The 25094-nt window shown below is 41.1% G+C and overlaps 3 protein-coding genes across 12 annotated transcripts in view; 2 read left to right on the plus strand and 1 right to left on the minus strand.

The window, feature by feature from the left end:
* FRY (FRY microtubule binding protein) overlaps positions 1 to 6965 on the plus strand; it is a 253146-nt gene extending 246181 nt beyond the window's left edge. For all 7 annotated transcript variants that reach the window (XM_052812244.1, XM_052812240.1, XM_052812241.1 and 4 more), the window contains 3 exons: positions 2574 to 2684; positions 4733 to 4926; positions 5520 to 6965. In XM_052812244.1, the coding sequence (XP_052668204.1) occupies positions 2574 to 2684; positions 4733 to 4926; positions 5520 to 5778 (564 nt within the window). In that variant the 3' untranslated portion in view covers positions 5779 to 6965. The remainder of the gene's footprint in view (positions 1 to 2573; positions 2685 to 4732; positions 4927 to 5519) is intronic.
* A 2747-nt stretch (positions 6966 to 9712) lies between these two features.
* Positions 9713 to 11498, minus strand: ZAR1L (zygote arrest 1 like). Its single transcript, XM_052812934.1, has 4 exons — positions 10861 to 11498; positions 10498 to 10590; positions 10275 to 10349; positions 9713 to 9856 (listed from the first exon to the last, which is right to left on the minus strand). Exons 1-4 carry the CDS (start codon positions 11473 to 11475, stop codon positions 9713 to 9715), a joined length of 927 nt encoding a protein of 308 aa, XP_052668894.1. The 5' UTR covers positions 11476 to 11498.
* Positions 11499 to 14055: 2557 nt separating this feature from the next.
* The window catches only part of BRCA2 (BRCA2 DNA repair associated), a 40648-nt gene continuing 29609 nt past the window's right edge, over positions 14056 to 25094 (plus strand). For 2 of the 4 annotated variants that reach the window (XM_052812207.1, XM_052812209.1), the window contains exons 1-7: positions 15807 to 16148; positions 18227 to 18332; positions 19101 to 19153; positions 19252 to 19292; positions 19386 to 19497; positions 21283 to 21338; positions 22263 to 22377. In XM_052812207.1, coding sequence (XP_052668167.1) covers positions 15809 to 16148; positions 18227 to 18332; positions 19101 to 19153; positions 19252 to 19292; positions 19386 to 19497; positions 21283 to 21338; positions 22263 to 22377 — 823 coding nt within the window. In that variant the 5' untranslated portion in view covers positions 15807 to 15808. Of the gene's footprint in view, positions 14131 to 15134; positions 15242 to 15805; positions 16149 to 18226; positions 18333 to 19100; positions 19154 to 19251; positions 19293 to 19385; positions 19498 to 21282; positions 21339 to 22262; positions 22378 to 25094 lie in introns of those variants that run through there. The other 2 variants (XM_052812208.1, XM_052812210.1) reach the window with 2 other exon arrangements.

Below are 25094 nucleotides of genomic sequence, written 5' to 3' on the forward strand. Positions count from 1 at the left end.
GGGATATAATATGCTGGAGTGGAAGATAAAATTTGCTGTTGTTTTAAAATTTATAATTTTCAATTTGTCCTAATGAAAAACTACAATTTATAGTTGACGGTTATGTTTCAGATTGGTTTTGTTTATATGTTGATGAATAGTTTCACCACTGTTGGTTTCTAATATTTATTTAGGAATAACAAAAATCGAGTTGCTTGATATGGTAACTAAATACTGAGCGAGTCAAACTTGAGTCTTCAGTTTGACCTTAGTTTGTCTTCATTCAGGTTAGCAGCCAGAAGGGTGAAACCAAATTATTGTTCTCCAAGGACTAAAAAAAATCATGTGTTACATGCCGAGCTGTCATGAGACTATTGTTTTTTAATTATGTTATGCTCTGTCCTGGTTTTCAATTAATTTTTAACTCCCTGACAACTTCAAGTATAGGTGTGTTTAACTGCTACGTAGTGTTGCCAGTTCTCCAAAATTTGAACGGGGTGAATTTGGTGCCTGCTGGAGAACCTCAGGCCAAGTCCCTGCCGGTGAATTAAAGAGGACCGGGGAGCAAGCCCGTGTCCCCGGGCTGGCGTTAGGGCTGAGCGGTTCGCACCTTCCCCGGCTGGGTGCCAGCCAGCCCCTGATGTGCCCGAGCACGGTTCGAGAGAAGACAGAAGCCAGAGCCGTTTCCAGGAGGTTGTATCTAAACGGTCGCTCTTTATTTTGGGAGGAGAACGGTTAGCCACAGGGATGCAAGCTTGGCGGTGCTCCATGGCCTCGCTCACAGAGAATGGCCTCTGGGCAGGTTTATTTAACAGGCAGCATCCCTCATGCCCTAACTCTTCATTTTCTTGGCCACAGATAGGTTCTGTCCTAGCGTGTCGCACATCCATTCCCTCCCTTTTTTCCCCACCGCAGATCTGCTGGGCCTCGCTTCTAGCTCCTGCGGGTCTTTGCTGTCGTATCAGGTCTGGTGGGATTCCGGCAACAAACGTTAAACGTACGGACTCGGGTACCAGAAACGGTTTATCCATAAAGGCGCTGAGCTCGGAGCAGGCAAATTCACAGTGCTGAACGTTGCCGCTGTGGCAGACCGACGCTGAGGTGGGAGCAGCCCCGTCTGCCGGGCCTTCAGCAGGATGAAGCCTGCCAGGCTTGGCACTCTCCTCCGCAAACCTCCTTCAGAAGGAGACTAGCTCTACCTCGTTTTGGCAGTGCCCTTGGCTGACTGTTCATAGGTGGTGTCCACCCCTCCCTGACGAACAAAGCTGAAATTTGCCAAAGAAGCTCTCTCTCTTGACCTCAAGCCTTCTCTGGCTGGTACAGAAATTTGGGGAACTGGAACGCTAAGTATATGGTTCTAATTTTGGCTTATTAATAAAAACCCTGGCACTTAAATATTGAACCGTATGCAAATAAACACTTCAGTCCAATTAACATTTATGATGTTTTCGAAGTACTTTTTATTAGTATTTGTGCTGGCATTTGCAGAAACCCCAATTCAGCAACTAGCTGAAGTACATGCTGGTAGCTAAGCATGTATGAAGTGCTTTAAGGAAAGCACAGAGACATTAATAGCTTCTTCTTTTCTGCCATGTTTGGCATGAAACTCTGCTCTAGTTCCTCCAAGCAAATTGGAAAGATCCCTGAGCCCACCCTTGGTCACTGTGTCTGTAAGAGAAGACAAATCAAATATGGTTTGAAGTCTGTAAGGCTTTCCTGCCAAAGGGTCGGGAGGCCTCCTGACTTGTACTCGCAGATTTTTCACTTCTTCCGTAATTTGCCAAAGATTAAATACTCCTCCCTTCCGCACCATGATCCAGCTGTGGAACTACGGATACCAGGACCATAAGCCTATTAACTTGACTTCTCCGGCAGACGTGCCCATTGCACGTTACTTCAATGTGTCTGACACCTTTTGTGTGGTGCTGCGCATTACGCTGGAAGAAACAACTTAATATTCATCGACTTAATCTGGGAGAATAAATTGTAGAAGCCAGATGTCCTCTTACACATTAAACTCTGCCCATCTGTTGTATGGTTTCTTTAAGGTGGTGGAAAATCCCTGAGCTGAGGTTTAAGTTGAAGAGCTGGCATTTCTTCCTGCTCCTGGCTGGATTTATTGCCTCTCTTCCCCTCCCCTCAGAGAAGCAGGCAGGAGCTTTGACCCTGTTGGACAACTACTTCATTGCTTCTCTCTTGGATTTCCGTCATCTTAGAAGAGGTCTTTGACCGTTTCTGAAGATTTTTAGAGTTTTATGTTCCATGCAGCAAAGTCATTTCCCCCATATTCTGCCTCTGCTTTCCAGCTGCAAACTGGAGACAGTGAAGCTAACCTATATAAACTGCTTTGAGATTGATGCTGATGTGTGCTATGTGAGAGCTAGCTATCATAATTTTGATTTTCAATGTTATATATGACTTACCTGCAGAAGAAACAGCGTTACTTGTTTTCTGAAATAGTATATGATCATACTTAAGTAAAATCATGTTTTTTGAGAACGGAACTATCTCAATGCGTTTTATTAGTTATTGAAAATTATTGCAATTTATGATCTTTATTAATTATTTCTTCTCCTACAAATCCTTCTCCTTAGCAATTGGAACTGTGTCAGAGATTATATAAACTGCACTTCCAGCTGCTGTTGCTTTTTCAGTCGTACTGTAAACTTATCGGACAAGTGCATGAAGTCAGTTCCATGCCAGAGGTATGTTACAAACTACAAAGTCTTACACTGAAAATACCACTTTACTTTCATGTTCTTATTTTTCTTTCTAAGAGCTTACACCAAAGATTACACTATTTCACCCTGAATATAAGTCTGCAGACAAAACCCTTCAATACACCAGCATCTGCATTAAAATATAGTCGAGATGCTGTATGTTTTTGTAATTGCCTGTACTTTCAGAGACTGGGATCTTTTATACATTCAGTCTTCAAAAGTCATTTCAGTCAGTGGTAACAAACTAGAATGATATATGAAATCTTAACCTCACTCACACATTTTACTCATAGGGAGGGCTCACACTGTGTGAACATCTGCAAGTGATTTATTTTTATTTTTACTTTAATTGAGGCCTTAATTTTTAGGGAAAATGAGCCTTCTTCACACATACAGAAAACATCCTTTTCCTGGATCATGACTGAATTTATCTGAACTTTGTGGAGACACTTAGACCAGGAGCACTTGTTAGCATGACAGTAACAAAATAATTTGGTAAATTGATCTTAATGTGGATCCAAAATTAAGTTTTTTGCTGGAATAATGCATTGTGATTTCCAGCCATATAAACTGTCTCCGTTGCATGTGCATTAGACTGGAAATGTCAGCAGCAGTTTTTGACAAACAGCTATTAAATGGTTTTGCATCCTCTCACACCTGAGCAAGCAAAGGTGCGTGGTGTAGAACTACTTTATATTTTGATTGCAAGTGTACTGCCTGATCTTGTTCTCTGGATAAACAAATCAAAATCAGTTTAATGTTTCCAAAGAGTATTAAATCTGTTTTAAAAATATAATTAACTAGATACCTTAATGTCATAAGTCTTTTTAATTCTGTGATTTTTACAAGCTTTCTTCTTTAGATATTTTTTACACAGTACACTATCGCTTTTGACCCCAACAGCCTTTTGTTTTTAGATATATCTATGTATCTTACTTCACAATACTTTAGTCAAGTTTATTTTCAACAATTGCATAAAATGTGTAATACTTTGAAATATCTTTGAGGTGATCACTTCAAGTTGAATGATCATCATTTAAGGAAAGATTTAACTTGCCATTCCATATCTGTTTTTCTCCTGGTAAGGTATATATATTTTAAACTACTGAGGGGAAGATGTTATTGTACTTTGCTTGTAACTGTAAAACAAAATTTGAAGCTAAAATACCTATTTTATGACAGATTCTAGTAGTTCAGAGATTCTCTATAAATGGAAACGGTTTGTTGTATCAGACGTGCTGTAGTAGTACAAAGACTTGGAATACTTCCTGTATCTTAAGGAACTGTTCTGAAGGCTGGCTCGTAATGTGAATGGGCTGTTCACTTTTAAGAGAAGACAAACAGCAGGCATCTGGCCTCAGAATAGTCTAAATTTTAGAAAAATTTTGTGTTCCTTAGAAGTTACGATTTTATTATGAATAACGCAGCCCATGAAACTGGGGAACAATAATATGAGGAATAGCTGTTTCACCATGAAATTCACAGATTTTGCTGGAGCCATAAGCTATTATTTAAAGGAAGTTCCATTGTTAGTTCATGTGACAGTGGTTATTTTTAGCATGTGTGAGCATGAAAAGGTAGATCTTGAGAAATGAACTCTTCACTCACAAATTATTTATGAGTCTTGTGCTATATTAACTTTTCAGCCTGACAAAGGGTTACACAATTCCTGTCCATCTGTTAATCATACCAGATCCTGATTTCTTAATCATGATTTCTTAAACTTTTCCACTAAGATATGAAAAAAATAGCAGGGGTGAAAAATAAAAGATTGTTTAGATGTGCTCTTGCATTTTAGCAAGCCAAAAATACAGCATAGGGTTAAAGGAAGCACAAAGCTTAAAGATCTGTAGTTTGTGTTTTCCCTATATTGTACAGAGCACAGAGATCAAGAAATGTCCTTGTGTTAAAATGGGGTCTTTTTCATAATGTGTACATCCAAAGCAGTAGTAAGAACAGACTTGAAATACCTACTCCCTTTGGTGCCTATGGAGAATGAAAATGCCCGTCTCTCATCTTTCTCCTTGGAACAGCTGTTAAATATGTCAAGAGAACTGAGCGAGTTGAAGAAAAATCTTAAGGATGCTACTGCTGCAATCGCAGCTGAGCCTCTGACGACAGAATCTGAGCCCACATTCAATTCTACAGAAGCAGCTATTCAGTCCATGCTGGAGTGTTTGAAGAACAATGAACTTGTTAAAGCCGTCCGACAAATAAGAGAATGCAGGCAAGTTTTGCTACATGGCTCATATTAGACTTTTCATGTTATGAGAAACACATGTATTTATTATCTTCCTATCTTTATACTAAATGTAATGTGCTGAGCCAGCATAATTGATTTAATATGTTTCAACAAGGTATGTGGGGGCGTTGATATTATTAACTTTTGCACTGTGTTCCACAAGTAACAATATCAAATCAGCAATACAAACATGTACGCTTGCAACAATTAAGATGTTTAATTACATTGTGTAGATCAAAAGTACTTCTGTGAGGCTCTTAAGAATCTTTCTACAGAGCTAATTCCTTACAGGTGTATGTCACTGGCATCAGCTAACATTCAGCCCAGCTTCACTTTCACTTATTTGAATGAGTTTTCTTAAGCTTTTTTTTTTTAGATAATAGGAATTGCGCTTTTATGTGATTTCAGTGCCTGGTACCAGAGTCTGAGTAACAAATGAGTAGCGTAAAACAGTGAGTTGCTTTCGGCTTATAAGCGTGTGCAAGTCAGTTCTCCTTTTAGAGATCTCTATCACCTAGTTTCCGTCTGTGCTAATAAACCCATAATGATACGCACATTCTTTTCCTGTTTGATTGCAGGATTTTGTGGCCCAATGATATCTTTGGAAGTAGCTCTGATGATGAAGTCCAGACACTACTGAACATTTACTTCCGGCACCAAACCTTGGGTCAGACGGGCACCTATGCACTGGTGGGCTCCAACCAGAGCCTGACTGAAATCTGTACCAAATTAATGGAACTGAATATAGAGATCCGCGACATGATTCGCAGAGCTCAGAGTTACCGGGTCATCAATACTTTTCTTCCAGACTCCAGCATTTCTGGCACAAGTCTCTGACAGGACTCTTGTGTCCTCTTTCAAGCTGGGAGTGCTGCCCTGTTGGAGTGAGGTGGCTCAATGTCTTCTCAGCCTTACAAAGGTTTGGTCAAACTGTACTCACTCTTGTTACATTTAGGATTTCTTCTAAAAAGATATGGGCTGAACTTCAAACGTGTAGCAATACTGTAAGGACAAAGGTAGCATAGAGCATCCGGGACAACATCCTTTGTTGCACAAAAATCAGTTAGCATTTCACTGAGCAACTGCAACTCACTACTGAAGAAGTGACTTCCATTGCATACCAAAGCCTACTACACTGAACAATACTTCCTTTATAGCAGATTAATTTTAGGTTGGCAAAAGTGCAATGTTTCCTTCACGAAATAGTATTTTTTGTTAAAAAGAAACTTGTACATTTTTTCCTTTTTCTCTTATTTGGTTGAGTGAAAGATGGGCAGAATGAAGCTGGCCACAGAATCTCGCAAACTTGTTGGTCAAAAGCTGAGAGCCTGTGTATATGAAACAAATTGTAAATGGACTACAGTTTAATGTACACTGTAATTTGAATATGATTACTGTATCTTAAAACAACGAGCTGCTATGAAGTACATTTCCTAATGTTACTAGGCTACTGTCTCTGAAGGTACTGGATCATATCACAGAGGTCTGTTCTTAGGCCCCCCAAGCATCATGAATGGTCTTGGTAGATTTTCTTTTTTTTTTTTTTTAAAGGACCTTGGCTGCTTTTTACTAGAGGGTTGCTTTTATGAATATATTTATACTATTAAAGGATGGTCGATCTAATTTAACTTGCCATTTTGTAGGAGAAAGTCCCATCACAGAGTCAAATCTTTTGAACTGTTATGCATGCATATTTTTATTTAATACAAATTTTGAGTATAAAAAGTAAAAATATTATCGTGAAATGCAAGTTCTTATTTTAAGTTTCTTTAAAGAGATGTCTTATTTTATTTGTAATGTATATATAAAAGTCATACATGTATCGTTTTTTCTTACATTTAACTGCTGTCCAGTGTTAAATGTATGCATGTAAATCTGTTGCACATCTGAGACACTTTTATTCTGACAACTATGTAACTTATTCACTCTGTAAATACACTTACCGTTTTTGTGACGTAACTTTGGTTGATACTTGGATCAGTACATCCATTTAACTAAAATATAAAAGTCATATATAATCACAACACAGTATGTGCTTATTGTGAAGATTGTGTTCTTGTCTGAATCTATACTGTTGCAGATGGTATCCATGATCAGCAGCCCCCAAAAGACACCTTGTTCATCGTTTATGGTGAAACTGCTCATTACACTGAAAGAAAATGGTGAGAAACGTAAGGAGTTTTTTGGTCAATCTGTAGTTACTTAACCAGGAAGAGTACGTGGACTAAAGCAGTTTCATAACTGAAAAAACATCCAAAATGGAGGTGAAGGTTTGTTTCTGTTAAAAACATCAGTAACGGTCCTATTTGTTCCAGCGTTGGGTTCTGGTGGGGTTTTTTCTCATGCTAAAAGTAAAAGAAAAGCTGTCCAGTCTGCTGTATCAGCCTTGGCTCTCAGAATCCAGTAAAGCCCTCTCCCCTTCACCCCCTTTTCGTTTTCAGAGTGCTTGCACAATTTTACATGGATCTTGAAAAATACTTGTATTGATGCATAAAAGGGGTCAAATCGACTTCTTTCACAGGTTTTCTGATTTTGCAGTCCACAGAGCTCGGCAGCACAGTTGTAGTTGCAGGACAAAATAGATGCAAGGCAAATCACACAGCTATTTTTCTGAGTAAAATAATCCACAATGGTTAGAAAAGTCTTCAAATTTCAGTTATGTATTTCACTTTTGAAAGCTATTCAGAACTGTAATTGGGGTGGTCTGCAAAAATTTTAGCGATTGGTGAAAGCTGAGAAATGCTCTCACTTGGCAAAATCATGGATAGTGTACAGATCACAGAATGACAGGAAAATTCAGGTTGGAAGGGACCTGAGGAGGTCATCTAGTCCAGTCTCCACTCTGAAGCAGGGTCAGCCGTGAGATGGGATCAGGTTGCTCAGGCCTTTATCCAGTTGGGTCTTGAAAACATTCAGGGGTGGAGAGTGCACAGCCTCCCTGGACAACCTGTTCTACTTGACTCTTCTCGTGGTGGAAAAGCTTTTCCTTTGTCCAGTCTGAACCTATCTTGTTTTATTTTATGTATGTTGTCTCTCAGCCCACTACCATGAGCCCCATGGAAGGGCCTGGCTCCGTCTTCCCTGAATAACCATAACCTGGCAGGCTACTGTTAGGTGCCCCTGAAGTCTTCATTTCTTCAGACTGAATAAGCCCAGTTCCTTCAACACCTCCTCACAGAGCAAGTGCTCCAGCCCTGTGACCAGCTTGGTGGCCTCCACTGAACTCCTTACAGTTGATCAACATCTTTCTCATATAGAGAGCCCCAGACTGGATCCAGTAATCTAGATGTGGGCTAGTGAGGGCTGAGTAAAGGGGGACAATCGCTTCCCCTGCTCCGCTGGCTCTACTGCTGTTCGTACAGCCAAGGGTGGCGTTGCCACCCTTTGCTGCCAGGGCCCGCTGCTGGCCCCACAGCCAACTCACTGCCAACCAAACCCCAAGGGCGCTTTCCGATGAGCTGCCCCCCAGCCAGGCAGTCCCCTGTCCGTGTCGCTGCAAAGGCTTCTCCCTGTCCAGGGGTAGGACTTTCCTCTTGTCCCTGCTGATGGTGGCACTGCCCTCGGCTGTAGTGGCTGGTCCCCCCAGTTCGGTGTCACCTGCAAACTTGACAAGTACGCTCTGCTGCCTCATCCAGGTTACTGGTGAAAATGCTGAACAGGACAGGTCCCAGGATGGAGCACCTGCTGAACGCCACTTGTTACTGTCCTGCAGGTAGAGCACAGTCCGTTAACCTTGAGTAGCTTGATTCAGTTGGTCCTCCACTGAGTGCAAAGACCTCCAGAGGTTCCTTCCACCCTAAAGTATTCTGTGGTTCTTCACAGATACAACAAAACCCATGATGTAACCATCTAGCTTTCTTAACATCATTTCTAAACTTCAGGTAGAATAGAAATCAGTATATCCCCAACAAAGCCTCACTGAAGTCTTAGGACAATGCAAACTGCAGTAATGCCCCAATGTGCTTCCACACCACCAGTACTTTAATTAGGATTCCCCTGACTGCATTGTCTCTATGAAAGCACATTCAGTTATTCCCTTCAGTTATATTTAAGCCACCTACCCTGGAGATAGATACCTCACCTGACTGGAAAGCTTCCGAGGCACAAACCTATATTTGAATCAGGGGCCTCTGTTCTACCTCTTTTGGGACACATTAAGTCTAGGAAATTTGTTACACTCTGTCACAGATACCCCAGCTCTAAAGGTTTTTCCCCTCTTCACCTGGAAAACACATGAAGCTTACACTTTTCCTTCCTGTGTTACAGACATAGCCTGTTTTGGCATACAGGCTTGATTATCAAACTGCTGTGATTCTCTCTTTTTTTTTTTTTTAAATACATTTGACAGAGGCAGTGTGAGGAGACACTTGCAGATGCACTTACGCCAGACTTTATGCTCCAGAATGTTCACATCTTCCACACTAGCTGAGTCTGAGTGACTGAAGGAAAAACTTGCTATTGCAGTTTTAGCCTTAGCATGCCCTAAAGGCAGACTGAAAACAAAAGCCATTTTCTTCAGGAAATCAAATCGGTTCTGTTTCCTTCTAGATACACTTTCCTCTTTCATCCCAGCAAGATGAAACCAAGATGTAACAAATTAGTGCAGACTTTTATTGAATTTTATTCACAGCATATATACAATGAAGTTATGTCCTTCATAAATAATACAAAAGTCTTTATCCATTATCCAATGCCAGGTCAAAAGCCTAAAGTCAAAACATCGCAGGAGACTGACGAAGTGCAAAGTGCAAAACAGCAGAGGGCACGCAGGTCAGACAATGTATTTGAAGCTGTAAGTGTTATCACAGGACAGCCTCTTGTCTTTGCAGCGGCCACAAAGTTCTTGGCGATGAGGTCGCTTGACATCGATGTGTCTCTTCTTCTGAGGGCAGGAACAACGAGTCTTTGAACAGGTCTGAATGAACAAGACATTTCATTAGTAGTAGATGAAAGGTGCTCACTTCATGTTAGACTGACATTTAGTTTTCCTTAATCATAGCAACACATTTGGGCTGATACACTTAAAAGAGCTCTTGTGGTAAAAACCCTGTGGAGTTAAGCTGCAAGAGCCTTCTCACCTAGAAGCACAAACAAAACCCTACCCTGTGTGTAGCTAGGTGTAACACTGTATGAACACAAAACCTTTCATGTAAGCCATCTGCAGGAAGAGGAGTCCTGTCTCTTTACACCTTTCCCAAATAACATTTCTTAGTACTTTCACTGAAGCAAGTTTTCTTCCAGATAAAGTCACTATCTAATTCAGCAAACGTAAACTATTAGAGAGTGTGACAAACTCTGGCAGTCTTAGTAGGGTACAGAAATCTGTAACTTACCTGGCACTGGATTGCTTCCACTCGATAGGGATTGAAGGCCTTTTGGCATTTGCGACAGTGCTGCTTGAAGTACACCTGAAAAAAAGCAAGTTCTCGGTTACTATAGAGACTTACTCAGGGTGTTCAGTACGGGTACCTAAATTTGTGCCAAAACATCTGATTTGTCACAGATTTGGTGCCATTCTTACAAAGTCTCAGGAGCAAGAAACGACTTGTTAATTACCTTGTTGCTTCCAGAAATGCACCACACGTAAGCACTCTCCCATCTGGTCTTGCAGTCTTTACAGTGGAAATAGCCGTACTTCTGCTCCAAAAACTGCAGAGAGAAAGTTCACTGAGCAGCCCCCAGCACCGCAAGAAGGCCCGGCCCAGCTCCCTCGTTACACCACCTGCTTTCACGGGCAGGAGGCTCCACCGCTGCAAGGGCAGCCAGGGTAGGGACCACCATGCCTTCTGCTGCTCAAGAGCAGGTTTCTCTCCAACCTGTTTCACGGCTCGCCCCCCCCACGCACACCCCTCTTTGCCCAGAGCGGGCTGCGGCAGGTCGCAGCCTCTCCTCAGGCCCCGTTGTCCCCGCGCTGCGCACCTGGAAGGCAGCCCGCTGTCTGGGGGCTGCCGCCTCCTCCCGTGGCATCTCCGCTGCCTCCTCGCTTGGCGAAGCGGCCTCCGCCTGACCCTCCTGCTGCTCTCCGCTCCCCTCCTCCGCCTTCTTCTGCTCCTCGGGCGTCGTTTCAGAGCCATCTTCCTTCCCCTGGGGTCCAGCGGCCTCGGGCAGCGTGAAGAGGCGACGGTCCGGCACGGGCGAGTAGAGGGCGAGGCGCCCTTGCGCGCGGAGGGCGGCAGGGATGACGGGGCGGCCGACGGGCAGCGTGCGCAGCCCCAGCGAGCACTGCACGGCGGCGTCGGCCCGCAGGTTCACCTGCACGCCCACCTCCTTGGTGTTGGCCCAGCGCAGCCGCGGCATCAGCCCGGGGCTCACCTGCGAGAGCAGGGCCTGGAGCTGGGCCCGTCGGTAGCCGTCCAGGTAGTCGGAGGGCACGGGGGTGAGGGGCCCCCCGAGGAAGGGGCTGATGCCGCTGCTCTTGCTCTGCTTCCAGCTGGGCTGCTTCACCGCCGGGTCCCCGCTGCGGCTTGGCGTGAGGCTGCCCCTGAAGCTCTGGTAGGTGCTGAAGGGGGGATAGACAAAGCCCTCCATGGTCATAGTCACAGGAAAGTCAGTGCTGGTTGCCTCCCTGCCCTGCCTTTATCTCACCTGGAGAGCTGCTGCTAATTGTTGCTAATTGATGGGGAAATTGGCCCCAGCCCGGTGGGATTGATGGCGACGGAGGGCTGCAGGCCTGCCCTCGACTCCTCCGCTCCCAGAGCTTTTTCCCGGTGGCTGAGCTGAAGCAGGAGCCAACGTGTTTCCGAGCCGCGCGGGAAGCCTGGACACGCAGACCGTGAAACCTCTGTTCCGGCCATCACACACAGGATTTCCCTTCCTAACCTCGTTAAGACCTTTGCAGAAGGTCGAGGCCTGTAGCGAGCTAGCCAGCAGCTGTGCCGCTCGCTCTGCTCGTGGAGGCTTTCGTCTGTCATTTCAGGTAGGAAGCGCAGCCACAGGGCTAGAAGCTGCAACAACAAATCCAGGGCTGAACAGACTCTCAGTTGTTTGCGTAGCTGTAAATCAGTGAAGAGCTTGACAGAGCTGTGTAAGCCCCGAGAAGCGATCCGCGCTCAAAAAGTAGCACATCTCTGCAAGACCCTGTAAAGATGAACAGATGTAATTCAGCCATAGCTGGGACAACCATGGCTTTCATAGTGAAGGGAAGCCCGCTCGCTCACAAATCCTCCTGTTCATGGTCTTAAAAGAAGGAAAAGTGGGGGTGGGAAAATAACAAAGCCCAAAACTGGGTACCTCACGGACAACTGAGCAAAGAATGTGGGCAGTTGCGTCTCTGAAAAGAAGTCTTTATCGGTATTAAAAGGTCTGAGCATCCCCCATTGCTCCATTACTTGGGGACTGTCTACTTGCAGCTTTTCTATCAGCTGGATTGGTTTAGGAAAAGATGGGATATACTTCAGTTTGTACAACGCTCCAGAGGGAAAACAGTTATGCCAGGAAAAGTGGCTTAATACCTGTATAATGAAATAAATTTTAGCAATACAAGCACTTACATATTAGACTAATAGTCCTTCTTCCATAATTACATCACTTTAGTTCAATTCTAAGGTAATATAGTTAAAATCATATAATTAAATCACCCAAACTGTGTATGTGAGACCTTAGAGACTGCAGAATCCCCAAATCCCTGGACCTGCTGCGATGTGAAATAGTTTCTTTGCATGACTCCTCACCTCCTTTATAAAAGCATTGCATTATGAAATTCAATGGGCCAACAAGATAAGGACTAGAGAAGGACTGATAGGCATGATGTCTTTAAACGTTCATAGCATATTTGAGAAAGATCCTTTCAAGTGTCTGAAATAAATCTGTAAGAAACAACATTTTTATGGAACAAAAAAGGGTTGAGATTCAGGAAACACATTCATCATAGTTAAAAGCACGATGGCTCAAGGCTCCGTGTTATGCTTGGGTTTTCAAAGCACTGTCTGTACCAACGGAAAGCAAAAACAGGGTATCGAGATGACCAGGTTAAAACTTAGGACTGCAGTGTGGCTGCAAAAAGAGTAAGTTGTTAGGGTGCATTGGGAGGTGGGTGGAGATCAAACTGGAAACTACGTGCCATCATTCAAAACGTTCTGGCTTTCTCTAAAATGCTTTGGGAAGAACCAGCGATGGCAGCGACCCAGAACACTGCAGGATTGGAAGTTAAAGAAGTTTGTTGGAAGGAGGTGGGACATGGAAAAATTATTGTATGAAGAGGCACTGAAGAAGGTGACAGATAAGTAAGTAGGTGGTGTGATAAAACTGTAAAGTAAGGACTGGTACGGAGAGGTAGGAAGACACCCCTTTGTAACACAAAAGCAGGTGAACATCTGGCTAAAATGAAGGATGGCTAACTCAAAATTGGTAATAGGAAGAATTTTCCACCCAACTTGAAGTTATTTTATGGACTCATTGCTGAGGCTAAGAATTTTGTATCAAAACAGGAACGAACATGTATTGAGGATAATAATACCCTCTTTATCCACCCAACCTGAAGTTATTTTACGGACTCGTTGCTGAGGCCAAGAATTTATCAAGAGTCAAAACGGGAGTAGACATGTATATAATATTAGTAATATTCTCTTTATTATAAACACCAACAATTATAATAATTTCATGTGTGAAGGCCTACGAAACCGCCCAAAAAGATGAGGTTCAGACCTCCGCAGGCATCACTGCATCACTGCTCACTGTAAGACTTCTGGAGCCTTTTTCTGGGACGCTGGCGCTAACTGCTCTGAAAACAGTAAGATGGAATATGTCACCCTTGGGTGCGATACTTCCATTTCTCACGTACGTGGGGACGCGTGAACAAAAGCAGCTCCCTGTGCAGCCGGGGAGGGAAAGCGTTTACGAAACACACCGCGCTCCCTCCGCCGGCGGCTCTCTCCCCCGCACCGCTCTCCGTCGCCCTGTCCCCCCGGCCCCGTGGAAGGAGGGCTGGGCAGGACGGAGCGGGGCTCCGCTCCCCGAGGCGGGTCGGCGGCGGCGGCCGCCCTCACACCGCCTCCTTCCCGTCACGTAGGTAGGCCGAGGAAGGCGGGAAGGGCGGGCGCTCTCAGTGCGCAGGCGCCTTGGGGGGGGGAGGGGGGGTGTTGGCGCCAAGCTTCGAACGGGGCGGCAGGGCCGCCGCCGCCGCCTCAGCGGGGGAGGCCGGTTCGCCTCGCGTGTGAGGCGATGCTGCGGCCGCCGTGTCGCCCGAGGGAGGTAAACGTCCCGCGTGTGGCTCTGCCCTGCCCTGGGAGCTGCCCCTTCGCCGGGGGGGGGTGGTCGGGGGGCGTCCCCGCTGCCCCTTGAGGATTTAACCCCGCTGGGGGGGGGGGGGTCGCCTCCCGCTGCCGCCCTTCTCCTCAGAGCCTGCGCGGGGGGTTGCGGTTGCCGGCCTGGCGGCGTTGGGGGCTCGTCCTCGTCCTCCGAGGCCCCGAGGCCCTGCGGGGTGAGCCGGTGGCGGCGGCTTCACAGGCAGCGCTCCGTGCGTGGGCGGTTGCTCGGCAGGAGCTCTCCCCAACGGGAAGCAGCGTGGATAGGTCGCTTCGCCTTTTAAAACGTACTTGTGAGGCAATTTTAAATTTCTTGACTTTCTGTCTTAGGGTAGCTTTTACCCTTGTTTTTTAAACGCCTGTCTTTCCTATCGTTTTGATAAGGCAGCGTGTATAACAAACGGCCATCGCGTCAGAAACTGATTTTACAGTGGAAACAATAAATGCGTTAAAATAAACAGGAAAGTTTCTGCGGCAATCTTACTTATATCTATTTTTTAATAGAACTGTGAAACTGGCAATGTCTGCTCCCCTTGAAAGCAATTTTAAATCAAATTCTTGGCACTTAAGTTGTAATGGTTGTGAGAGTGTGTAAGTAATAATGTATATTCTTTCCTAACATACAGTAGTGAGTGTGGATTTTTTATTTGTGTTTAAAATACCTCAGAACGGTGTTCTGACCGTTCCATCTTGATTTTCTCCTGTATTTGCTGAGTATTTTTATTATCTCTGGTATAATTCCCTATGCTGCTCTTGTCTGTTTTTTTCATATCGTGTTCATCATTGCTGTGTTTATCATTGCTGTGTTTGAACACAGGTATCACAGTCCTAAAGGTAAACGTGTTGGGTTATGACACACCTACCAAGAAATGCAGGAAAGCAGACTTAAGACTTGCAGCCCCATGACATTAGAATAGCACTGTGTGAAAGTGTTCTCTTATTTCTTCTCAGGTTTTTCAACAGCTGTTCCAGTAATGTTATGGATGAGAAAATGGCTTGCAAACCTGTGGAAAGACCAACTTTCTTTGAAATATTTAAGGCACGTTGCAGTGAATCAGGTACAGCTTCTCCACAGTAAATAATTTTTAGTAGGGTTGCTTTCTGGACATTGATATTTTATACACATCTGCTTTATGTTCCATAGAAAAGCATTATGCAACTTGTTAGCTGTTCTTCTTGCCCCAAATGCGTATTTGCTAATATCGACTTGTTTATATATTTCTTTTAATTTTTTATTTGTAGCTTTTTTCATAATGTGTGCTCAGTTACTTTTTTGTACCAGTTTTTTAGCTGTGGCCTCCTTGTGTACCCACATGCAGACCAGGTTTAGTCTTTTGCCAAATGCACCTGTAGTAGTGTAGTTTATTAATGTTAAAAGGAACCTGTTTAATTTGCCAGTCTGAGTAAAATAAGAGATAAACTAAAAGCCAGAAGTATACTTTTAATTTTAAACAAAATGGATATTTATCTGCTCTTTGGTTAGTTTTATTAATGGTCTGAGAATTTGGGCAGGCATTCTTTTATACTTTGTGGGTATCAGAGTTCAAAGCTATCTAGAAACAAAATAAACAGAAGTATGACAATGGAAGGAGCAATGGGTTTTGCTGCTAGCATTTAAATGCCTAATGTATTTTCACATCCTGCATGGAGGATCCTTTTTTCCTTTTTTCTTTTTTCCTTTTCATGTGGTTTTCTGTATGTTTTTCTTCATAGACTTAGGGCCTATCAGCCTCAACTGGTTTGAAGAACTCAGCGCAGAAGCACCCCCATATGAGCCTAAATTGTTAGGAGAACTTGATGGTCCCTTTGGCTGGCTTGATCAAACATCTTTTAAAACTCCAAGGGCAAAACCCTCTACGTACAGTCAGCTGGCATCAACTCCGCTGATTTTTAAAGAACAAAATACAATATTGCCACCTTATTCTTCTCCTGGAAAAGAACTGGATGAGAAAAAAATAGGAGCAAGTGAGTAATTTTTATTTATATTTTTTAAAGTGGTACTTAAAGGCTGCTTGTGCCCCCCAGAAGCAAGAGACTTTCTTTTTTTACCTTTTGTTCTTGTAGCTGATGATTATTAATATAATAGATAATGCTACTGCAGAAATTTTATGACTGAAAAAACTTACCTTAGTAGGCTTCTGAAGACCACCTATAAAAATGCAGAATTAATCTTAATAATGAATTCAGCCTTGCAATAAACTGGTAATGTATATGCAAAGTGCCCTGTAGAAAAGGTATTGCCGTGGTCCTATTACTCTAAATACTGTTAATACAAGGAACATAAGAGCTTATTAGTGTAACCTCTTGACAGAGTCAGGGTGAACTTTTTTAGCAGTCTGATTTTTGTTTTATGCAAAATCTCTGAAAATCTTTTCAAGAGAGAGAATGGTGCTTATCATGCTGAAATGTGAGGCAATCTATAGGGCACTCCTTAACCTTTCTTAGAAAGATTTAGAAGCACTAGGCTCTGAGTTAGTAAAACTAAGTCATGGAAAGAAGTTACACTTTTCCATTTGGCAACAAGGAATTCTACCACTTTTATGAAGTACTTTTCATATACATTATTTCCAAATCCCAGGTACATCTTGAAAGTACATGTAACACTGCTCCTTTTTGATGTACCTGCAAGCCATAGTACCTATGCTCCTTGGACAGAGAGAAGAATCTTTTCTATGGAGAATGTATGCAAGATTGTATACAAGAATCTTTTCTGTGGAGGAATATCTAACCCCATTCCTGCAATATCCAATTTGTACATCTACTGTGTCTGTGCCCTCCTAACAATAAGATGAGCTTTTCTAACCAGGTTACAGACAAACACAAAACTCCTTTTATTACCAGAGTTGTTCTTAGATCCTAAAGCAAAGACTTTAAAGGTGTAGAGCTGTGCTACTTTTCAAATATACTTTATAATGTTGCTCCCATAGAATATTGTTACCCTGCCTGTTTTTCTTAAGTTTACTGCTGAACTTCTGCTCAACTTGCTCTCAGCTGAGAACGTTTCCTCTAAATTAAGCTATTTGGACTTTCACAGTGCTAAGTCCATAGTGAATTCTTGGTAGCATTTCATAAATTGTAAACAAAGGAGCCTTATGATTCTTCTGCTTCAAAATGGTTACTTTTGCTCTGTGTTTGTGCGTGCGGATGTTTGTATACACTCCCTAGGGAAGGGAAGATCACTATTACCAAAGTTTACCTGTGGCTGGCCTGAGGTCCTCTCCTAGCTTTCTTGGTTAGAGCCAACTGGCTTGTGTACCTAGGTTTTATTCTTGTGGAAACAAGAGCGTGAGTGGAAGCTGATGGATTTCACCTTGGTACGGTACTGAGATGCAGCTGTGCATATGGACTCAGGAACTCAGAATCAGAGAGAAGTGCAGAAACCTAGGTGTAATTTCGGATATGGAAGTTGTTTGGAAATTTCTGAGTAGGAATTCTTTTGAGTAGTTGCTTGTTCATGGGAGAGGCTCACTGTTCAGAGGATTCTGCTGCTTTGGTGGGCACGCTTTTTCTCTTTCCTGGAGATGCATAGCATATAAATAGCTACTGCTGCCAGTGACAGTGCCTCCACTAGCAGTTCCAGAAAGAATTTTTGCTTTATGCTGCTTATTCAAAGCAAGAAGTGTTACGTCTTAAGTAAATTTGAAGGAAAGTTGGTACAAATGCATGTTTGCATGTATTGAGTTTCTCCTAAGAATAACTTCTGCAATGGCAAGAAAGGCACAATACAGTATATTAAAACTGAAATGAAATATGTGACTTGAATAATATCAAGGAAATATACTGACACACATCTATATCAAGTGAATAAAGTGACATAATGAGGTTTTTTTGGTTATGCGTTTGAAATGTGCTTAGCTTTGTTTGGATATAGAATTTGAACATGTTCAAAACGCTAGAGGAGAAAGTACTGTTGGGTTTTGGGTTTTTTTACTAAAAATCAGATGTTGCATAATTTTTTTTAAAGCTTGTCTTTAAACTTGAAAATCAAAACTGTTACTTGTAGTTTTGCAAAGTTGTATTGATTATTATATTCTGTGTTGTAGGCAGAGAGAATTTGATAAGCCCAAGTATCACAAGAAGAAAAATAGATCAAGAAAATGAAATACTTGCTTCTCCTCCTGGTGCCTGCTACAACTGCCTCGCTGCTAGGTATGCTAAGTATGTCAAGCAAAAAGCAATATTAAAACCACCATATTTGACTGGTAGACTTTTTCAGAGCAGTGAATAATCTTGTATATCTGGTATGTTTATGATACTTGCAGGTTGCTAAGTGAATTGAAAATAAAACACTAGCTAGTTTTGAAAATTTCCTTGCTTTCAGGTGTTCTTCCTTTCTATTTTTCTACTGGTGTATGGCATTTATTGACATTATTTCAGCTTCTCAAATCCTCAACATCCAGTGCAAGAAAGAGTAATAGTGATGTATCATGTGCTTCTCAAGTAGTAATTTGTAAAGCTATTTACAATATTTACTGAGATTTTTTTAGTAATAGCCTTGATTTCTACAATTAAATGTATATATTTCAGATAAATCTGCTCAAAGTACTCATGTTGATGTAAGAACAGTTAAACTAATTATTTAGTTAAAATCAGTTAAGCCGATTTCCATAGTTTCATACGGCATATAAAGAAATGCGTGTTTATATTGAAATCTATTATGCTGTTTGTCAGACAAATCATCACTGAAAATTAACATTTCACAAAAGAAGCATTTTACAGTTTGAAATAAACTTATGGTGAGGTTTAAAATACTGACTGATGGTTAGGAGAAATCTACATTTTACTTAGGGGAATAGCCATGATTGCAAAGAAAGAAAATAATGGAGGCCATAATATATGTTATGTCTGAAATATTTACTTACTTTCAGAAACTGAGAGGTGAAACTAATATTTCTTTTATTTTGTTTTCTTTTGCAGTCCAACTATTTTAAGGAATACTTACAGAACACCTCAGAGAAGTAATATTCCTGGTTTGTGTTTTCACTTTCTGATTTTACAAAATATCTGTGGATATAAATCCTAATGTCTTGGGTATTACTTAATGCCCTTATTACATAATGTTTTTTAGGACCATACGGGAGCTTGTTTTGCACACCAAAACTTTTGGAGGTAAATATTTTATTCCTGCATTCTGTTTTCTTTTTCATGAGTAGCACATTTAGAATTCTGCATAGAAATAATTATTGCTAAATATATTTCTAGGTCAGAACTCCAAAATGTATTTCTGAAAGTCTGGGAGCAGAAGTGGATCCAGATATGTCCTGGTCAAGTTCTTTAGCCACACCTCCTACACTTGGTGCAACAGTGATAATAGGTATTTCTAAAAATGAACAGTTGCTAAGTGTTAAAAACTTCTGGTTTTGACACTGGAACTTCACTTAGTGTGAACTGATTTTTTTTTTTTTTTTTTTAATTAAGAAGGACAACACTCTTACTGTGATGCTTAGTGGGTGACTTTAAATAATGAGCCCTAAAAGGAAGAAATGAAATTAAATGTGTCATTGCTTTTCAGAACTTTTCTTCCTTTGTATAAGGGATTAGGGAATATAAATTTAGAAATAACATAGCAAAGCATAGAAAGAGGATTAGATAATGATTGCTTTGCACTATCACAAAACCAGACACTATTAGGTTAAATTATGTGAGTATGTTTATGAATTCTAAGGAGGTAGCCTATTGAGTAAACTTTCCAGCAGCAGTGCTGGCTTCAGCATTTTTAACCCCTCTCACTGTGCCTACCATCATACTGATGCAGTGAGACAGATGGAGATACTGATCCGATTGAAGACCATATTTCCTGGGTTATTTGGACAGGGCAATTCCTGGACCTCATTTACTGCACAGCTGCACAAACAGCTGTGCCAGCATAACTGTGACTGGGAATGAGTGGCTGATAACTGTTTAAGTGGCACTAGTGCTAAACATCAAGCCCTGACCTAAGGTGTTGCTGTAAGTGGGATTTCATTAGCATATGATAAGCAAAATTAAATTTGACTTTGATTTGTTGATGAAAACTTGAGAAAATGGGAAGACCTGGATGTCTGCTTACCTCCTGACACTGCTCTTTTTAATGTTGTTAAACTATCACTGTATAAAGCATGTAGAGCAATGCATTAAGAATGCATGCAAGAATTGGGAATCTTCTCATGCAAGAATTGGTCACAGCACCAAGCCTGCCAGAGTTCAAGCAGCATCCGGATGACGTTCTTAGTCATGCCATTCAGTTTTCAGTAGTCCTGCGAGGAGCAGGGAGTTGGACTCAGTGATCCTTATTGGTCCCTTCCGACTTGAGATATTCTACGATTCCTCTTTTGGCAGGGAGGGGGTGGTACTATTCACAAGGCTACTGAGTTGTGCCATTTTGGGTGTTCATTGGTTCAGAATGACGTGACCTGAAAAGGAAGGCTGGGGAAAGTATCCATAGCTTAATGTTTTTCTGGGAGATAGGTTGTGGTTTGAGCTCTCCGTCTCATTCTCCCACTTCCTGGATAAGCCTAGTATTTTATGGTAGTGATGCCCACTCTCTGCCATCTGGCACCTGTAAAAGGAAAGAGTGAGTCATTTGGCTGCTCTGTGGAACCTACATGACATGTCTATGAAATGTGTTATTTGAATATACTGCTCTTTAGGCATCTTAAAAATAGGGTTCACTTTCTCCTATTGTAATGTAGGTGAAAAGATATTACTGCTCCTGTGGGAGGAAATGGAAAAAGCCAAATTCTTGTCAGAGGCTTGAAGATCTCATCCAGATCCTTTGACAGAAAAAATTAGAGAGTACTGCCATGAATAACTGCTGGAAAGGGGAATGGCAGCGATGGTGGGCTCCGGGCAGTAACCAGTCTACCTACACAGCAGCAACTACAACCCATGATTTAGAGCGTTTTATGCTGTTATGAAACCGTTTCTGTACACTGTCCCTCAGCCTTACCTGTAGGACTTTTTAGTTAGAACTTTTGGGTTTTAGTAGATTTTTGTTTACAGATTTCAGCTGCATTTAAAATAATCCAAAGAAAACACTCCCAAAACACAACCATATTTGAACACACTCAGCAAATTGCTTAGGAGCAAATGAATTGACTTGTCTGTCTTTCTTCTAAAGCTAGAGAGAATGATTCTGTTTCTGGAGCAAAGCAACAGGATGAAAGAGCTGAGACAGTAAGTAGTTTTAAGAGCTATGCTGTTCTTTAATTTCAGTTAAGCTATTTAGTTACGTTTACGTTCCTTGAGCCAAGAATAAAAAATTCTGTCATTTTCTTTCTAAGCCCTCCTATCTGGCTATTTTTAAAAGTTACCGTTCACAAAACTAAACTTGCAAAACCTGGCTGTAGACTGTATTTTCAAAAATAACCCCCTTTGAGGAATATTTTTGCTGTGTTTTTAAAAAAAAAAAAAATTACTTGGGCATAGTGGCAGTGGGAGTCATTCAAAAAGAAATCAAACTTAGGAATTGCAATATGCTACTTATATGAGGATTGGCTTGTTTATTTTTCTTCCTCTTTTGTCAAAGTTTTGGGAGTTATTGTTTGGTTTATATTGTCCAATAACTTCTTGTGCTCAATCACTATACCAAAAGTTGAAATTGAGTATTAATTTCAGTCCTTTGGTATTGTTAGGAAAGGGAGTGTTCCTGCAAAATTGTAATTTTACTCTGTGTATATGAAAGCTGTATGATTATTCAGACTGAAAACTGAGAATGGCACTGATTCAATTGTAAATTTACGTTTGATTCTTAACTACCTGAAACTTCACAGTTAACAAACTGTTACAAGTTAAAATAAGCAAAATGTCTTTCTTCTTCCTCATACCTCCTTTGTTCCTTTCTGAGAGGCTTGCTTATAGTAAACTGCTGAAGCCCTGTGCTGCCCTTAAATTGTTTATAGAATGAACCTGCTTTGCATTGAAAATGGGGGTTATCTGCTCATTTATTTTCAAGTGTACCTGTGAAAATATTACCTTTTATTTTAAGAGATGCAGAATTATTCAGATATTGCAGTAAATGTTTAGAGTTGCTTGCTTTACTGTTAAAGTGACACTTACTGATATGTAATATCTATAACAGCTTATGTCTTTGGTTTACAGGTTTTGCACAACTTTTTTTCCAGCCATGATAAATGTCCTGGGACAAGTTATACAAGCATGCTGTCCATACCAGAGACAGTAAAGCTAAATGCTGAAGATGACATCAAAGATTCTGGTATGTGTTGATACTTTACTACTGAGTATACTGTGGATCAAGACTGAGGCTAAAGTTACATTGTATGTCTTGAGCTGATCCTATGGCTTATTTCCTCTGACAGCTGTCTACTCCCACTTCCTGAATTGATTCGACTTTGTAAAACTAATCTAGCCTTAAAAAAGGGAATCAGTTTCTGCTGAGTTAGTGAATTAAATCAGGTTACCATGCCACTGGATGACAACCAGATTAGTACTGGTGTTAGTGAAGGCATGAGACTGTATGGGACAGCTGAGAGAGAAAATGGTACAGGCTGAAGGGGGAGCAAGACTACTACTTCTGGCTATTGAATAGGTTTAGCTTTATCATGAAGTTTCACCCCAATACTCATTATTCTGTGGTGAGCTTGTTTTTTAATCTTGCTATATCCTTTCTTCATTTACTTCATCTATTAGTAGTTCAAAACGTCACAAACCCTTTAGGAAAAAGAAATGATTTTTTTTAAATGTATGCAGAAAATACTCAGCCAAGGGAATAAAATGTTTTCATTCTATGTTCTTAGGTCATGTTAGTGAACAAGTGAAAATGTACATTTCAGTGTGAGCTTTTTGAATTTTGTTGAGAAATGATGGCAGAAGGGAGGAATATTAACAGATATTTGTTCAGCATGTGTGGGTGTAAAAGGGTGCTGTAGAGATTGACACAGGCTAGACAGGACGATATATCCTTAGGATTGTATGACTCCGAATTGAATGGACTGCCCTAAAAATATTCTTTGGTCGTACATGTAGGAATTGTGAAAGCATCAGTTTAGAATTTGATGGGGGGGGGGGGGGCTGAGAATGCTGGGGTCAGGGACCATTGTTGTTTGCAGAATGATATAATCTGCTATTTTTATATTGTAGGTTCAAACATGCTGAGAACAATGTAGTTGGTAACAAACATATTTGAGTAATCTGTAGTCAGTAAAATACTTTCAGAAATTAAGGACACATTAATGTCCTGTTCTGTGTTCCAAAATGGTTTATTACATCCCATACCACAGTAGAGAAGGTTAGTTAAAACAATGTCTATGAGTAAAAATAAGAGGAAGAAACCCATTTCTTTTAAAGTACAAAATGACTTTTGCAAAGGTGTCTCTCTTTATTTTTTTTTTTTTTCCCCCTCTGTCTTCCCTTTTTTATAATAGTTAACTTGGCACTTGAAGATGCAATGTGAAAAGGATAGCTCAAACCTCCACGTTTGTATCTTTCAAGTGTTGGTTTTCTCTGGAGTAGTGTTGTATGATCATGAAAGGCAATCAGTTTTATTAGGTATATATTTTGTATGTAAGAAAATGAGAGAGATCATAATACTGCTTTGAATACTTGATTTTAAGGATATGAAGAGATTCTTTATATTGTGCAAGTTGTGTCCTTAACAGTGAGACTGAATATATGCACTCAGTCCAAAGTACAAGAACTACCAAATATTTCAAAGATTTTTTTTTTTCCCCTGGATTTTTTTGAGTTTTACTTATAATAATTGGGGGGAAGAGGAAAACTTTTTAACTGTTTTACATTTAGTGTAACCATGGACTGCAGGATGTGTACTGTCATGTATTAACGCTTTGGAATTCCCCAAAAGGAGCTAAATTTGCATATAGTTGTTAAGCATGTTCATTTATAACCCAATCATTAATTATCCTAAGGTTCATATGCCTAGTTTAAGTAAGTCTAAGCCTGGTCATTGTAACACTAAGATTTAGGCAGCTGGCCCTTGTAGCAGAACTCACAGCTGTGCTGTAGGTATATAACCTGGATTCAGAGTTATGATTCTCCAAATATATCGTAATCAGCATATTGACTGGGAAGCTATTTAAATTGAAAAACTAATGGGAAACATGGAATTCTGTAACATTTTAGATATTTTACCCTGGCCTGTTGCCCAAAACTTAATATTTAAACTCTTTAATTCCTAAAACAAAATGATGTAATTCAGTCCCTTTATAACCCTGATCAGAGTAAATGGTTCATCTTTAACCTCAGTGTCTAGAACTATTCATGATGTCAGAGAAATGGGTTCAATACTCTTTGCTTATAAGGATTGCAACCTGAAATTTGGCAATATGTTCTAACAATCAGTCAATATATGACTCCAGAGCAGAAACATCTAATGTTAAACCTCTTTTTTTTCCTGTGTATTGTATTATTTACCCAGAAGGAGAGCCTCTGAGAAAACAAATTAAGTAGTTATTGTCTAGTTAGGGAACTTACTGGGAAAACAGGAGAATTCTGTTGTTCAGTCCTTATTCTTGGGGTTGTCATTTCCCTGACCTTCCAGTGAGTTTAGAAGTCAAAAGGAACTTCCCTGTTTTTTTTTTTATATTCCCCCACCCCAGCATCGGGTTATTCAGTATTCAGCGTACAACCAGTATCTCTACAATCTTTCAGGTACTCCTGGTTTTCTTTTTTGATTAAAGGTAATGGCTCCTGTTTAAGTAAAAAGAAATACAACTGTGTCTTTTTAGAAAGCTCTGTTGACAAATTATTAGAGGATGAAAGGATGTGGACACAGAAGTTACTCCAGAGGAATGCCCTTCAATAAGGGAAAAGAACCTGTACACTCAATCTGTAGTGTTATTTTCTTCTTTTTGAGATCTTGTTTAGTGATACCTTCTGCCACTCAGGCAAAAAATAGAAAGTAAAGAGAATGAGTAACTGTTCAAGAGATGTGATGGGAGAGGTGGTTTTATGCCT

This window comes from Harpia harpyja, chromosome 17, assembly GCF_026419915.1.
Source record: "Harpia harpyja isolate bHarHar1 chromosome 17, bHarHar1 primary haplotype, whole genome shotgun sequence".
In the NCBI taxonomy this organism is placed as follows: Eukaryota; Metazoa; Chordata; class Aves; order Accipitriformes; family Accipitridae; genus Harpia; species Harpia harpyja.